General features: G+C 41.4%; 1 protein-coding gene across 1 annotated transcript in view; it reads right to left on the bottom strand.

Annotated features, from left to right (window-relative positions):
- Positions 1 to 17,303, bottom strand: part of LOC140734642 (A disintegrin and metalloproteinase with thrombospondin motifs 20-like) — a 536,409-nt gene that overhangs the window by 377,395 nt on the left and 141,711 nt on the right. Inside the window, exon 4 of the mRNA XM_073058884.1 lies at positions 5,185 to 5,453. Within this exon, the coding sequence (XP_072914985.1) occupies positions 5,185 to 5,453 (269 nt within the window). The remainder of the gene's footprint in view (positions 1 to 5,184; positions 5,454 to 17,303) is intronic.

The following is a 17,303-nucleotide window of genomic DNA, read 5'->3' as shown; positions in this document are numbered from 1 at the left end:
AGAGATACTGCACTCTGTCAGATTGTAAATCCGGCTGTCTTTCCTTTGGTTTGGTTTATTGTTGTCACAGGTACCAAAATATTGCAAAAAACTTGTGTTACATATTGTTTCTGCAAATCAAATCATTACACAGTGCATTGAGCTGGAATAAGTTAAGACAGTAACAGTGCAGAATAAAGAGTAAAAGCTATTGAAGAGGGGCAGTGTAAGTAAACAAAACAGTCAATGATGATTATCTAGTAGATTGTGAGCCTAAGAGTTCACTTTATCCTACAAGAGGTTCGCTCCAGAGTCTGATAACAGTGGGATAGAAGTTATCCTTGAGCCTGGTCGTACATGTTTTCAGACATTTGTATCTTTTGCCTGATTGGAGAGAGGGGGAGAAAGAGTGCCCCGAGTGGGTGGGGTCTTCGATTGTGGTGGCTGCTTTAATAAAACAGGAAGAAGTGTCGACAGTCCATAGAGTGGAGGCTAGTTATCTGCATTACTTGTGTAAGTTCACCTGCTTGTTGATAACTGAACCAATAAAAATACTTGCTAGTTAATACAGAGTTTCTCTGTGCCTTACTGATCGTTATTGTTGAGGGATGATACCTACAACAAGAAGGATATCCCTTTAGAACAGAGATGAGGAGGAATTCCTTTAGTCAAAGGGTGGTGAATCTTTGAAGTTCATTACCACAGACGGCTGCGAAGGCCAAGCCATTGGGTATATAAGTGGAGGCTGGTAGATTCTTGAATAGTAAGGGTGCCAAAGGTCACTGGGAGAAGTTGGGAGAATCATGTCGAGACAAAAATAAACCCACTGAAATCAAATGATGGAGTGGACTCGATGGGCTGAATGGACTAATTCTGCTCCTGTGTCTTAAATCAGGTTTTCGTCAATGCTTTAGTATCATTTACTGAATCCTAAAATTACTCACATGTGATGCATCCTGGGAGTCCACCTCTGTGACCAAATTCCAACGAGGTACCTTACAGCATTTCATTCATACAGTGCAAGCTGCTGTTAACACTTCAGCATGTTGTAGTGGCAAGTGGTCAAGCTCGAGGAGGGCTGCTTTGTGAACTGGACCTGGCCACATTTGTTCCTGGGAGATACGGTCACGCTATCCTCATAACGTCAGACCTGCTGTATCCTAAATTTAAATCTGTGTCGTTCTGTGAAATAAGTTTCTCAACTGAGGGAAGTTATTGGACTCCTTCTGGGAAGCAGTGAGATGTTGCCTTTGATGTCAGAAGCTCAGGCTGTTGATTTGCCCCGGGTCAGTGTTCCTGTTTATCCTGGGCAATTACACTGGAGGCTTCACACTGGCTATGAGCAAGACGGCAGGTGAGCAAGTGATTTAGTACGACAGCTGCAGAATAAGTCTCCTGCTGGAGGCAGTAATGTGAGAAAGGATGGGGAGAAATGAAGGCAGAAGGTGTCACTTTCTTGTTCATCTGATTGCGACATTGAAGACATGAATGACGAATTCACTTTAAATTGGCAGATAAATCGGGTTGTGTAAAGATTCAGAATTGGATTTACAATCGCTGACTTACGTCATGAAATTTGCTGCTTTGTGGTAGCAGTACAGTGCACGACTTAAAATAAATTCCTACAAAATACAGTAAGTGAATAAATTAATAAATAAACATATAAATGAATGAATGAATGAATGGATAGATAGCAAGGTAATTTTCAAGGATCATTTCGATATCTGATGGCATAGGGGAAGGGACTGTTCCAAAAACACTGAGTAGGGGTCGTCAGGCCCCTGTACTTCATCAATGAAGATATTGATGAGAAGACAGAGACTAAGCATGAAGACCAATCCAACTGTGCTGTACACATAAACACATTATGTTAACCACCTTCAAGGAATAGAGAGATAGTGTTTATGGATCATTCAAAAATCTGATGGTGGTGAGGAAGAAGCAGTTTCTAAAACATTGAGTGAGGGTCTTCAGGCTCTGGTCCCTCCTCCCTGGTGGTCGTAACAAGAAGAGGATATATGCTGGATTGTGAGGATTCCTCATGATTGATTCCCAGTGCTTGAGGCACTGCCTTTTGAAGATATTCCCGATGGTGGGGAGGCTTGAGCCCGTGATGGAGCTGTTTGAATCTACAACACTCTGCAACCTTAGGGGCTGCATTTCATAAGCCACATGAATATGACTCACAAAATCCATTGTACAAAGAGCATTGAATGACATCCCAAGAAGCCTCAAATGTACAAATTCAGCTGAAATGACAGAAGGCCCCATTTTAAAGAGTTCCTTGAAGCAGATGCAAGGCAGAGACATAATTCTATTTCAGAAAGTTATCTTAGACCTTAGAGTCTACAATGCTTAAGGTGTGACAGGCTGCCTATTTGGAAAGCATGTAACCAATAAGTCAAGCATCAGATGAAAATGAAGAGGAATTTATTGTTGGTAACTTCCGGAGGTTTTTAAGAAAAACAGAAAGTTTGAAAAAAAGATGGGAACCTAAAAAATATAACTGATGTTTATTACATACAATAACTTCTGGAAATGCTCAGCAGGTCAGGCAGATATAGTGAAAAGCATAACAGAGTTACCATTTTCAATCAAACATCAGCTCTGTTACTCTAACCTGATGAGTGTTTCTTCATTTGCTGTTACTATTTCACAGTTAAAGCATTACAAAGTATGCTTTTCTTGAAAGTCAATGCAATGAAATCTGCCTTCACCTGACAATTCCCAAACCTAGTGGAGACAGGAACTGGACAGGGGGTGGGAGTGGCAGCCGCACACTCACCAGGTCTGTTCAGGGGTCACAGGGCATCACCTTTCCTAGACATTGTGAAGCACGGATGATGTACTCAAGTGGGACCAGCTCAGGGGGAAGAGAAGTGACTTTCTCTGCATTACCTCCCTGCTGGAAGACTACCCCCACCCCCAAACAGCTCGGAAAACCCGGTAGGCCTGCTGCTCCAGGACGTACCATCCGCTTAGGATAGAGATCAGCCTCCTGAATAGATTGCCATCTCATCCCGAGTTAGGGCATGGAACCTGGGTTTTAGGTAGAATCAGCCTGGTTTGACAACCTTCTTTGCAGAGCCCCACTACACAACAGAAAGTTAATCTTGCCATACAAGCCAAATTATGGGACGGGATTTTCCTAAACTTGTGCTGTATCTGAAATACCATCCACTCCCACACTCCCCTCCAGTGTCAACTACTGCCAGAGATGGACATCCACTGAGATGGCCAATGTGTTCACACCTACTGTGTGCAGTTTTGGGCGCTCCTCATTTTAGAAAGGATATACTGACATTGGAGAAAGTTCAGAGAAGATTCACAAGAATTATTCCAGGAATGAAAGGGTTAACATATGAGGAATGTTTGGCTGCTCTTGGGCTGTATTCCATGGAGTTCAGGAGAATGAGGAGGGGTCTAATAAAAACATTCCAAATGTTAAAAGGCCTGAACAGATTAGAAATGACGAAGTTATTTCCCATAGTAGGGGTGTCTAGGACAAGAGGACACGACTTCAGGATTGAAGGACGTCCATTTAGAACAGAGATGCGGAGAAATTACTTTAGTCAGAGGCTGGTAAATCTGTAGAATTTTTTTGCCACGAGCGGCTGTGGAGGTCAAGTCATTAGGTGTAATAGGTTCTTGATTAGCTTGGGTATCAAAAGGTATGGGGAGATGGCAGGGGAGTGGGGATGACTGGAAGAACTGGATCAGCCCATGATTGAATGATGGAGCAGATCTGATGGGCTGAATGGCCTACTTCTGCTCCTAAATTTTATAGTCTTATGGTCTTCTTTAATAACTCACTGCATCTTCCAAAGATATCACAGAAGTTCTTGGAAAATCATTTTTATTGATGCACCATAGAAGGCATCTTATCTGAATGCAAATCGGCTTGGTATGACAACTGCTTTGCATGTGACAGCAAGAAACTGCAGAGAGATATATTCACAGCTCAGTACCAGCTACCACACTATGGTCTCTGTCTACATTCCTCACTGCCTCAGTAAAGCAGCTGACGTAGTCAAAGATCCCACCCACCCTGGACATTCTCCTTTCATCCCTCTCCCATTGAGATACAAAAGCAAGAAGTGTGTACCACCAAGCTCAAGAACAGTTTCTATCCCACTGTTATAAGACAACTGAATGATTCCTTTGTTTCAATAAGATGGACGCTTGACCCTACAATCTACCTCATTGTAATCTTGCACCTTATTATTTACCTGCCCTGCACTTTCTCTGTAGTTGTTACACTTTATTCTGCATTGTTATTGCTTTACCTTGTTCTGTCTCAGAGCACTGTGCAATGAATGGATCTGAATGAACAGTATGCAAGACAAACTTTTTACTGATTCACAGTGCATGTGACACTATTAAACGAACTTCATTTCCAATCACAAACTGATGAAGTATTTGACCATGTACAGGACACAGATCCCAGCCCTCATGTGCAGCAATGAGAGGAATTCCACTTCATCCTTACAAACTGAGTCAAGGCATTTGTAGAGCATTCTATAGGTCATCAACTCAAAAGTTAACCCAGATATACCAGGGTGGGAGCCCCTTTGAAACAGTGGACCTGACCAATGCTGGCCACACATTTCCAATTGGAAGTGTTAGAACAAGCAAATTCTGGGCTTTGTAAAGTTAGAATAGATTACAGTTATGCATCTTCATCTTCTTGTATATTTGTCTCACCTATTAATGATAAACATGGCATCTGAGTGGTAGAGTATAAGAGTTTTGTTCTGACAGTAATTTAATCTGTTAAATAGCAAATCTGCTGAGGTTCAGATTATCTTCATCGTCAAGCAAACACACAACGTGGAAGAGAGAGCACAGAGCATACAGCATAACACAGAACAGCACCAATTATTTTCATTGATTTCCTCCATTACATGCGGAAGCTTTAATTTTAACAGTAGTTTCATTTGATATACAGTACATCTGTTTTACACAATATTCAGGGGAACAATTGCATTATTACCACGTTTGGTGATACTGTGGTGGACAATGGGAGAGGGAAGTTCATCAGGAGGAAAGGTTTGAGGGAAAGAGTGGGGAGGATGCAAAGTAAAAGAAGGGAAAGGGAAAATCAGCAGTTACAAACAAAACACTGGTATAAATCGCATTGTTTCACTTCACTATTTCTCCCACATTGACACAAACACACAAAGTCAATTGCTGAGGCTTACTTACTATTGACATAAGTGTTAGAATGTAGTGCTGTAAATTCCTCCCGTGATGATAGACCATTTTGCTGTCAGCAGTGACCATGACCTCCACAAATCTTGGATAAGACAAAAAACGCTTTTTTCGTATATGATGCTGTGTTTTGTTGCCCGTTTCAGGTTCCATGGTTGGTAAACGTGTTGGTTTAATTACGTTTTGGAAGCTACTGAGGTGTTCTCTGATACTGCCAGCATTGTGCATCTTTAAGTGTTTTTTCCTCGTTTTATGATTCTGATCTGCAAGATGGACAAAAAACAGGCAAAGTTAAGTCATTGGATTCTGTTTGGCGTTCAAATCATGGTCTTTCTGACACGGAGGGCTTTGATTTTTGCCACAGCTGCTCCATATCAGGTTTCTGCCCTCAAGACCCCACAAAGAATCTGATTATTCTCTTCTTTTAAACTATCTTTCAAATACATTCTCTTTTTTTCATTCAGTCTCCTGTTTCCTGATCAGTTATCTCCTAGTTATCAACCAGCTGAGTTGCCATTTCGGAAACTCGATTGTGATGGTAGCACGAAGTTCATCACACAACCAATCAGCAAAGAAGTTTACTCTCCGCATCATAATTGCGTTCCAGAAGTGGTGACCAATCAACTGACTGGTAAATAAATAAAGGCCAAGCATTTGGAAGACATGCCACCATCAACAGCACACTGATGATGTGTCCTTGTCTGGTGACGAAACGTTTGTAAGTAAATTGCCAAGATTGGAGAACTATTGAACCCAACCATTATAGGCCATGATATGAAAACATAATTTTTAATTCCATGAACTAATTCATCCTGGATATAAACAGTATTCAGGGTAGGAAAAGAGTTTCAAACAGTTTTTAAATACCTTTGATTAAAACTATTCAAATAAATTTAAATAACCTCATAAAATTAAATTGAACTGAAAGCTGACGAAACATCAGCATGAAAATATAAACAGGACTTCAGAATCAATGTCAGAATCAGATGTCGTATCACTCTCAAGTTGTGAGATGTGTTGTTTTATGGTAGCATTGCAGTGCAAGCCATAAATTTACAATAAGCTACAAAATAAAAGTGCAAAAGACAAATAATGAGGTAGAGTTCATGGGGTCATGCACTGTTCAGATATCTGATGGTGGAGGGAAGGAAGCTGTTCCAAGAATGTTGAGTTTTGGTCTTCAGGCTCCTGACTGACTGTCTCAATGACAAGAAGGCATATTCTGTATGATGGATGCTGCCTTCTTGAAGCTGCTCCTTTTGTAGCCAACCCAAGCATGAATGCAGGTACCAGTAGTTCAGTTCAAATCGATCGGTGCCAGACAGGTAGTTTCCCCATTGTCTGGGGTCAGGCAGAGCTGTCCACATTCCCATCTTCTTAGTGCACTCCATAGAATCCATTGGGAAGGATGAATGCCTAAGAGGGCTTTTGTTGTCAGGCAGTGGAGGCACCTTGGTCAAAACTAGGTCATGGTCTTTGCTCAGATTCACAGTCATTTTGCAGATTGATTAGCACATGAGAGCATTTTGAGTTGACATCTGGGTAGAGGGTCAACTACAGAAAGAGCGAGTTTATGTTCTTCAATAACTGGCCCAACTAATTCAATGACCCCTTCACCATCAGACCCGACTAAATATTGGGGATCTAGGTCAGAGGGACCATGGCATGTTACAAGAATTGAGGATTGGGCAGGTCCATCAAAAAGTGGTACTGCGGAAGTGATCTTTTCTGTAATTGGGGGGAACCAGGTTATCTCAGGCCTGCTATAGTAAGTGCAGGTTTAACCAGTCCCTTGCTTCTCTCCCTTGGAAATCACCCAGGCTGTCTTCCCATTCACCTAGCGATCTGCTCAGATCCATGGTCAGTGGTCAGATTGACAAGCATCTGCAAACAGTTTGAGCTGGCCTTAGGGAACTGGTCAAAGTAAACTGATGGAAAAGCGTGGCTATGCTCTTCAGTAACTGACCCAAATGATGGTGCTATAGATCTGGTTCAGAGAAGTCCACAGGGTAACGGTATAGCTCTATAATACCCTGGTTAGACCACACTTTGAGTATTATATGCAGTTTTTCTTGCCTCATTATAGAAAGGATGTAGAAGTTTTTGTGAGGGTGCAGAGGAGTTTTACCAGGATTCTTCCTAGATTAGGGAGCACATCTTAGGAGGAAAGGTTTAGCAAGTTTTGGCTTTTCTCTTTGGAGTGAAGGAGGATGAGCGATGAGTTGATAGAGGTTTATAAGATGGTAAAAGGCATAAGTAGACAGCCGGCACCTTTTTCCTGGCCTGGCAATGACTAATGCAAGAGGATACATTTTTCAGATGAGTGGAGGAAGTTGAGAGGAAATATCAGAAGTAGTATTTTACACAGTAAATGGTAAGTGTGTGAATCAAGCTCCTGGTGTGTTGGTAGAGGCTGATAGATTAGGGACATTTAAGAGAATGTTAGATAGGCATGTGGATGATAGAGAAATAGAGGGTTACAGTCTGTGGAAGATGAAATGTTCAGATTGAATGTGGAGTAGGTTAAAAGATCACTACAACATCATGGGCCGAAGGGTATTGATCAATGTTCTATGTTTGTACATCAAAAACCATCTGGAGTGGATAGGCAACATTTGGCAAAAGCTAGGACTATGGGGGCAGCATTCTCTCCCCGTGGTGGGCAGGGAACCTGGTCATGAGGTGCAAGGTGCTTTCAGTGGGCTGCTGCACTGCGGCCACCTGATCCATCTTCAGTTCACCTGGAGAACAGAGGTGGAGCATGTCCCATAGGTCCCCAGAGAAAGAGGACAAATGCACCTAACCCTAACCCTTGTCCTTATGGCCACCTTGTGTGTGGCTGGATTAGGCAGTTTGTGGAACTGAAGTATGCATACCACAAGTCTTGAGACTCGATCTGTATCTGGTGCTGCAGAAGGATGGGCCTGGCCTTGTTCCACTCAGTCAGACTTTGCCGCACTACCTATTATTTGTGACTTGGATCTCATGGCCTTTTGGACCAGTTTTGGGACACCATCTATTGGCCTTACTCCTTACTTCATGTAGATTAAATCAACTGCACTCCCTGTGTCAACATGTTAGATTATCTCATTGAAAATTTCTGTCAAATTAGGCAGGATCTCCTCTAACGATCTTTGATCACTCCCTGCTCCCAGACTCCCAGATCAGTCCTGCTTCATGGAATATTTAGCCAGTAATTCTCCAGCAGCTGAGATTGGATTGATAGGCCTGTGATCACCCTGATGCCCTTCTTTAATAAAGTTACCACATTTGTTGTTTTCCCACCCATTGCCAGGGAAAATTTAAGAATCATTCTCAAGACCATAACAGTATCCAGATATCTTCCAAATCAGCCTGAGGTACATTTTATTCAATTCTATGGAGACACCTAATGTAATCAAACAATCATAGAGCACTACAGCACAGAAACAAGCCATTTAGCCCATCTAGTCTGTGCCGAACTATTCCGCCTAGTCCCATTGACCTGCACCTGCACCATAGCTCTTTACATGCCCTCCTATCCATGTATTTATCCAAACCTCCTCCTGTTCTAGCTACAATGAATTCTTCAACTACTATGTCTTTCTTATTAATAAATACAGATGAGAAGAATTCATTGAAGACTTTGTATGGTTGTAAATAGACTACGTTGGTCTTAAATTCATGAATACAAATGAGAAGTATTCATTGATGAAAGCCATGTTCCTTATAAATAAGTTCAAAGTAAATTTATTATCCAAGTACATATATGTCACCAAATACTACCCTCGGAATAAAAGGAAACACAATGAAAAACTGCACAACAAAGATGAGCAAACTAAAGTACAAAAGACAATAAACTGTGCAACAATAAAAAGAGACAAACAAAACCCATAATAATAATAAATAATAAATAAATAAATAGCAATAAATATCAAGAACATGAGTTGTGGAGTCCTTGAAAATGAATCTGTAGATAATGGAACCAGCTCAGTGCTGGACTGAGTGAAGCTGAGTGAAGTTATCTCCCTGTTCAAGAGCCTGATGCTCGCAGAGAACTGACAGCTCATGAACCTGGTTGTGTAGGACCTGGGGCTCCTGTACTTCCTTCCTGATGGCAGCAGTAAGAAGAGATCATGGTGTGGATGGTGGGGGGTGTCCATGATGATGAATGCTGTTTTCCTGCAACAGCACTCCTTGTAGATATTCTCAATGTGTGTCCTACTCTTTTCCTGGTCACCCACTTACCTCCAAAGACATTAAAATCTTTTGGATTTTTCTTGATGTACTATCCTGCATTCCTCTCGAAGTATCCCACTACACACGAAGCACCTCCCTTTCTTCAGTAACCACCATGTGGGAACTGCTCTGCCCTTAACCACAGAAAAATCGCAGAGTTATGGACACAAGCCAGTCTACCGTAAAAGCCCGCTCCAGTCCATTGTCTCCGTTTGTAGCTTCTGCCTCCTCGGGAAAGCACTATCAATATTACCAGAAACCCCTCCCACACTGGGCATTCTTTCTTTCCAATGAAATGAACCGATGAACTTGCAATCTACCTCAATATGGCCTTGTAGCTTATTGCCTTCCTGCACTGTGCTTTCTTTGTAACAATAACATTTTATTCTGCATCCTGTTTTTGTTTCCCCTTGGACGACCTCAATGCACTGCGGCAATGAAATAATCTGTACAAATGCTATGGAAAGCAATGTTTTTCCACTGTACCTCAATTCACCATAGAAAGCATCCCACCTGGATGCATCACTGCTTGGGATGGCAATTGCTCTGCCCAAGACTGCAGCAAAAAAAAACAGCAGAGACTTGTGTACGCAGCTCAACACATAACAGAAACCACCCCCCATAGATTGTCTACACTTCTCACTGCCATGGTAAAGCAGCGAACATAACCAAAGATCCTATCTGAACCCTGTCATTAGGCAGAAAATACAAGAACTTCTGGACAAATACCACCAGGCTCAAGGACAGATTCTGTCTACTGTAGTAAGACTCTTGAATGGAACCTCTTATATGATAAAGATAAATTCTTAATCTCTTAATCATTCACACTACATCATTGTGCCCCTTGCAACTGTTGGTACTACACTTTCCTTGTAAATGTAACACGTTATCCTCCCCCTGTTATTTCATTTTCCCTTGTCAGTCTACTTGTGTTTGGAATGATCTGTCAAGGTGACATGCTGAACCTCTTTTTCCCTTATTAGGGAGAGAGTGAGCCTGTGGTATGTCTAATTACCCGGTGAACGAGTAGACTATTGGGTACTGCAGGTTTGTGTCTTTATTGATGTTTTGCTGCACGCTTGAGCGTTCAGTGAGGGGCAGCCATGCTTTTTTTGATGGTTGGGGAGAGGTGATCGTTACTTTGTTGCTGCTTATGCGTGGGTGGGGGGAGCTAGGGGTGCACCTTGAGGTTCTAAGATCTAACTGTCATTCATTCTTTGGGGCACTCCTCTGTTTTCATGGATGTTTACAAAGAAAAAGAATTTCAGGATGTATATTGTATATATTTCTCTGACATCAATTTGAAACCTTTGAAAACAAAGTTTTCACAGCATTATGGTACATGGGACAACAATAAGCCAATTACCAAGCTGCAAACTCAGCCAGCTCCACCATGATCACTTGCCTCCCAAACATCGAGGACACCTTTAAAAGGTAATGCTTCGAAAAGGTAGTCTCCATCATTAAGGACCCCCATCACTCAGGGCATGCTCTTTTCTCATTGCTACCATCAGGGAGGAGGTACAGGAGCCTGAAGACACACTCAATGTTTTAGAAACAGCTTCTTCCCCACCACCATCAGATATTTGAATGGACAAAAAATCTATGTACAATACCTCAGTTTTTTTTTCTTTCTTTGTTCCCTTTTTGCCTTACTAATTTAATTTATACATATATATTTCTTATTGTAATTTATAGTTTAAAAATTATATGTATTGAAATGTACTGCTGCCTCAAAACAACATATTTCATGACATATGCCATTGATGTTTAACTTGATTCAGAATCTAATACACACCTTGATATCCTTTGAGACCAGAGCTCCTTTGACTCGCTGTCACTATCTTCCCCCCATCCACTTATGGGAACACTTTGACTCTAATCTCTCATTATTTCACTTTAATTAGTAGCTGCTTCAAGGTCCTGAAATATGACATTGAAATGAGATTCTCACTCTAATTCAGGATCAATTTCCAGAACATTCTCCTCCTTTCCCCAACCTCCTTGTGATGCACAGAGATATTCCGTTGCCTCAAAATTTTGCTACTGTTTGGCTACAATGCCGAAGCTCCAGGCCAATACTGACTATCTGCACCTCAAACAGTTCACCTGGATACACTTTAAAAACTATAAATGTAGGAATTCCTCAGGACTGTGTCTGAGGCACAGACATCTTCACCTGTTTCATCAATGACCTATGTTCCTTTTAGAGATGTTGCTGATGAGTGCAAATTGTTTAACTCCTTTTGCAAACTCAGAGCGATGAAGCAGTCAACACCTGCATGCGTTTGAACCTAAAATGCATCTGCTCTAGCAGCGTCACTGTCTGGTATGGAAGTGCCATGCACAGAATCAGAAAAATCTCCAGATAGTTATAGACTCAGCCAGCTCCAACATGGGCACTAAGCTCCCTGCCATCGAGGACAACTTTGAATGTGATGCTTTAAGAATGGGGCATCCATCATTCAGGAGCCACACCACCCAGGACATACCCTCTTGATGTTACTACCATCAGGGAGGAGGCCCAGGAGCCTGGAGACACACACTCAGTGTTTTAGGAATAGCTTCTTCCCCTCTGCCATCAGATTTCAAACAGTCACTGAACCTATAAACACTACTGCACAATATTTGCTCTCGTTTTTCACCACCTATTTAATTTTATATATATTTCTCAGTGCAATTTATACATTATGCTATACCACTGCTACAACACAACAAATCTCATGACATATGTCGATGATAATAAACCTTATTCAGATACTGATTCTACCCATTTGCGCAGGCCTAGACATATTCAAGAAGTTCAATTCTGACCAGGTTAGAACCACCCAAATTGCAGATAACCCATCTGCCATATTCAATGTTCATCCCTTCGCCACCTGGCCTTTGCTGCAGTCTGCATCATCAGCAAAACGCAAGGCAGTTTCCTGCCAAAGGTGTTCCAACAGTGCACCCCTCAAACTCATGATCTCTACATCATGTGACAGCAACCTGAGCTTATCTGATGTTTTTTTACTTGATCTGTACCCAGTCCCTGCTGGTCCCTCCTAACAAGACAGTTCACATTGTTCAAGGACAATAGGGACAGGTAATCCTGACTGAGAAATAAAGAAGAACTATACATCATGATCTGAAAGATAAACACGTTTCTCTTCCCAGGCACTTTACAAGCTAGTAAAATATTCTTAATGAGAAATTCTTATTGTTCTGACAAGGAAGTAATTAACTCCTGACACATTTTCACCAGCTACTTCCCAAACACTTTCCAGAATTCCTGTAAGAGGCACACGTGGTTTCTGAGCAGCTGTACTGAACCAGTGCCAAATTAGATCCTGGCAGCTTCAGTAACACTAAAGGTGAGTCTTGGATAATATATCTTATTAATATATTGATCTCAGTAAAATCCTCCTCTTTCCTTTAGAGTCCTCCATGGTTTTAGGTTTTGTGCATTTCAACACTGCTCTGTAAGTAAGGTTTGAGGGGCCAGGCCTAAAATCCCACACTTATTGATTGCAGCTTAATCATTTAGGTCACTAACCCATGGAAGACAACCAGCACATAGAATTTCACAGCTACTGTGCTTGTGCACACCTGAGGTCTAATACTTACAATGACACAGAGGGAGACCTTTGAGATCCTCCATGGGTCCAGTGATTCTTGAAAGATGTCCCCTAGTATAATAAGATGATCTCTTGACCGTATAATCTACCTTGCTATGATTTTGCACTTTACTGTTTAACTGCACTGCACTCTCTGTAGATGTCACACTTCATTCTGCATTGTCATTGTTTTACCTTGTTCTACCCCTATGCACTGGGTAATGATCGGTATGCCTTGCACGCTATCTTGGTACAAATGACAAAAATAAACCTCTTCCAATCCCAATACCAGTAAAAGTTACCTGGCTGAGAAATTGATTCACCAATGCTACAGCTCCAAACGCGCTGCGAGTGGATATGTATGTGGTTGTTACACTGATGTGCTGGCTGAAGGGTAGTGGGATTCTACGTTTCTGTGTAGTTTGTCTCAATGTTATCACAGAGTCTTCTTCATTATTTGATCTAAATCCTGGAATTCAGTTATCCCATACAGGCCACAGCCATCCAAAGCAGCAGCTCACCTCGGGTTTCTCCGAGGTAATTCGGGATAATCATCAAATATTGACTTTGCCAGGGATGACCATGTTCAAGGACAGAATCGAACAAAAGCTAGTTTGAACTTCATGATAGGCAGGAGCTACAGTACTTTTGTACCTTGCCTGGAAGATCAGTCTGTGAATGTTAGCTGTACAAGGAGGAGGAGCAGGCCATTTAACCCACCAGACCATCACAGCCAAGTTTAATCCTTCCTTATTGTCCATCCAAGGGAAGGTGATGTTTTATATTTTGAAATAATGCAGAATGCTGATGATTTTTCCCTTCTCTAATCCTAGGGCATTGGAAACTAGGATAATGCCTTTAACTTTCTGCAACTGTGAATAATTAATATAGCATTGGGAAGGAACAAGTCTTCAAGATTCAGATTCAGTTACATTGAATCATGCAGTGAAATGTTTCATTTGTGATAATAACCAACAAACCCAAGACTGTGCTTGGGGGCACCCCACAAGTGTCACCATACATTCTGGCATAACATAGCAGGTGTACGATGTTCGGCAGAACACAACAAAACCGAACAAACCAAGCAACAAAGCAACAACAGTAAAGCAAGCCTCATTTCTCCCTCCCTCACACCCATCCACATACACAGAACTCTGATCCCAAGACAGGCTGTCTCCTTCAGCCTCCAGTGGACCAATGGATTCACAAACACTGGGTCCCAACTTCCCAAATGGACTCGCAGCGATCCACAGACTCGAGGCTCCCCCATTGACCCTTATCTCCGGAATTCCTTGACTATAGTTCTGCCTGCTATATTATAATTTCAAGCAAACTCACCTTCAAACTCCTAGACTTAGGACTCAGAACCTCCCTTTGCAACTGAATCCATGACTTCCTGACCAACAGACTGCAATCCTTAAGGATAGGCAACAACACCACCACCATGATTACCCTCAACACTGGTGCCCCCACAAGATTGTGTCCTTAGGCACATACTCTGCTCCTTGCACACTCACAACTCTGCAGTTAGACTCTGCTCTAACTCCATCCACACATTTGTAGATGACTCCACTGCAGTGGGCCGGATCTTAAGTAGTGGTGAGTTGGAGCACAGGGAGCAGTTAGAAAGTCTAGGTTTGGTGTCATGACAACAACCTTGATGCCATTAAAATAAAAGAGCTGGTCATCCACCTCATGAAATAGGGCGGAGCACGTGCCCTTCTCTGTATCAACGGTGAGAGGTGGTAGTGGCTGAGAGCTTTGGTGTAAATATCACCAATAGCTTGTCTTGCTCCGACTATGTACATACTACGGCTAAAAAAAGCACACTAGTGTCTCAGGTTCCACATTGATCCTCACCAAATTTTACAGACGGACCATAGAAAGCATCCAATTTGAGCCTGGTATGGTAACTGCACTGTCCAAGACTACAAGTATTTGCAGAATTGTGAACACTGCATAGCACATCATAAAAGCCATCCTCCCCTTCATGGTCTCAGTCTACACTTTCCAATGCCTCAGTAAAGCAGCCAACATAATGAAAACCATCCTGGTTATTATCTCCCCACCACACCCCTTAAAGCAGAAGGTGACTTGACTTGTGTACAGCCCCAAGTGTAGTTTCTATCCTGAATGGACCAATTCAACACTCAGGATGGACACTTGTTCTCTCATTCTACCTCATCCTGGCCTTTAGACCACATTTGTCTCCTTGAACTTCACTTTCTCTGTATCTATGTTATGCAGTTTGTTATTGCTTTTTTTTATTACCTTGATGTAATTATTTCTGGAATGATCTGTATGGATGGCATAAAAATCAAAGGTTTTGCCCATATATCAGTACATTTTACAATACTATACTGGTTACTAAAACTTCTTAGTTGATATCGTACTGTTAAAGAGCCAAATTTAATAAGTTATCAGACTGATATTTGGCATACTGTTTCTTAAAATATTTAGAACATATTGGATATAATAGTAGTAAATTCCAGCCCAGATTGGAAGTGGGAGCTGATTTCGCTTGCTCTCCACAATCTTCACTCCTCTCTCCAGGGCGCTGGAACTTCTGCTGTTAAATTGTTGCTCAATTTAAATGCTGGCCCAGATAGTCTGAAAAGACAGGGTGTTGGTTGGGACTAGAGCTGATGTTGCTCATTCTCCACGAAGGTCATCTCCATGGCGCTGAGGCTATGAAGACTGCCCTGGCTGTGCTCCATGGCTGCAAATATGGTGAACTGATAAGCGAAGCTTTGAGGCTTTAATCTGAGGGTTCAGATGTTGCTCACTTCAATTGTTTGCATGATTTGTATTTTTTCCCTTTCTCTTGCATATCGAGTGTTGGTCTTGTATTTTAATTGTTTTTTCTTTAACTGGGTTCTTTCTTGCTTTGTGGCTACTTGTGAACAAGCAAATCTCAAGGTTATATAATTATACATTCCTTGATAATAAATGTACTTGAATCTTGAATCAGCTCAGCTCCAGTATTCAGTGGGGAGAGGTTCTAGGCCCAACCATCCATTTGACAAATGACTTGCCTTTCTTTAAAAGATTAGGGATGATTTTAAATGAGTTGGGACAATTAAAGAGGCATGCCTGCATAAACAGAGAAAAATCCTCAAAGCTTTTGCAAGGGCTTAGAACTCAAACTACAAACGACCAATCCTGAGACTGATTGGAATGGACCAATAACTCACAGAAAACATTTAAAGGAAGATGCCTGCTTCATCTTGGAGACAAAAACAGCCGGTAGTTCAATGCCTAATATGGACACTGAGATGTACAAAGAGATGGACACCACACTGGCACAGGTCACATACTAAATGGGACAGCTGATCAGCCAATTTGATCTAATACTTTAGAACTCTACCAGTTTCATAACAAATCTAATGTAGAGAATAACTTCTCCTTCCTTCGAAGCACCATTTCCCCATTTGCAAAGTACTCATTCAGACCTTAACAGGGCCCTCAGCACCCATGTGCAAGTTCCCATTTTTGCCTTTCATCAATCTTATCCTTTTATAATAGATATGCTTTTGGCATACCTTTGGATTCTCAACTATGTTGGCAGCCGATCTATCCTCGTGGACTCTGTTTTCCTCTCTTATTTTAGTTTTCAATTCTCTTCCAATTCTGTAGCCTTTGCCCATCAACACAGATATACAGCTCAGTGTTAGCCTGACAAATGGTTTGAACTAAGTGCAAGGGTCAGCCAACTCAAGAGCAAAGTGACATGTCTTTGAAGAACAGCTGCAATGATTCAGTCAGGTAATACTATAATTAAAGCCAAACTTCTGGCAGCTAACTGAAATTGACAGACTTAGTGTTTTTAATTAATGAGAGAAAAATGTAAATAGAACTCTTTTGGCTAATTTCACACACCTTCAATAGGAACAAGTGGATTTAAAAATAAATATACAGAAACCTCCTTTTACAAAGTACTTTTAACACAGATAAACCATCCCAGGAGCTTCACAGGAGTAATGGTCAAACTAAAAGTTTGGCATAGCTTATCAGATTCAAAGTCAAAGTTACTTTATTATCAAAGTAAGTATATGTCACTATCTACTACTGCGAGCCTCATTTCCTTGCAGGTATTTACAGGAAAACAAAGAAATGTAATGGAATTTATGAAAACTACATGTAAACAAAGACAAACAAACAACCAGCATGCAAAAGAAGACAAACAAATAAAGCACTAAAGCATATGGAGGTATAAGAACAGATTACCAATTTTGTTTAAAGATTTAGACAATATCTTGCAGAGAAGAAATACTGACAAGTGAGGGGATCTATTTA

The sequence above is a fragment of the Hemitrygon akajei genome, chromosome 10 (assembly GCF_048418815.1).
Source record: "Hemitrygon akajei chromosome 10, sHemAka1.3, whole genome shotgun sequence".
Classification (NCBI taxonomy): Eukaryota; Metazoa; Chordata; class Chondrichthyes; order Myliobatiformes; family Dasyatidae; genus Hemitrygon; species Hemitrygon akajei.
The sequence above is the reverse complement of the archived record's forward strand: the minus strand, read 5'-3'. Positions and strand labels throughout refer to the sequence as shown.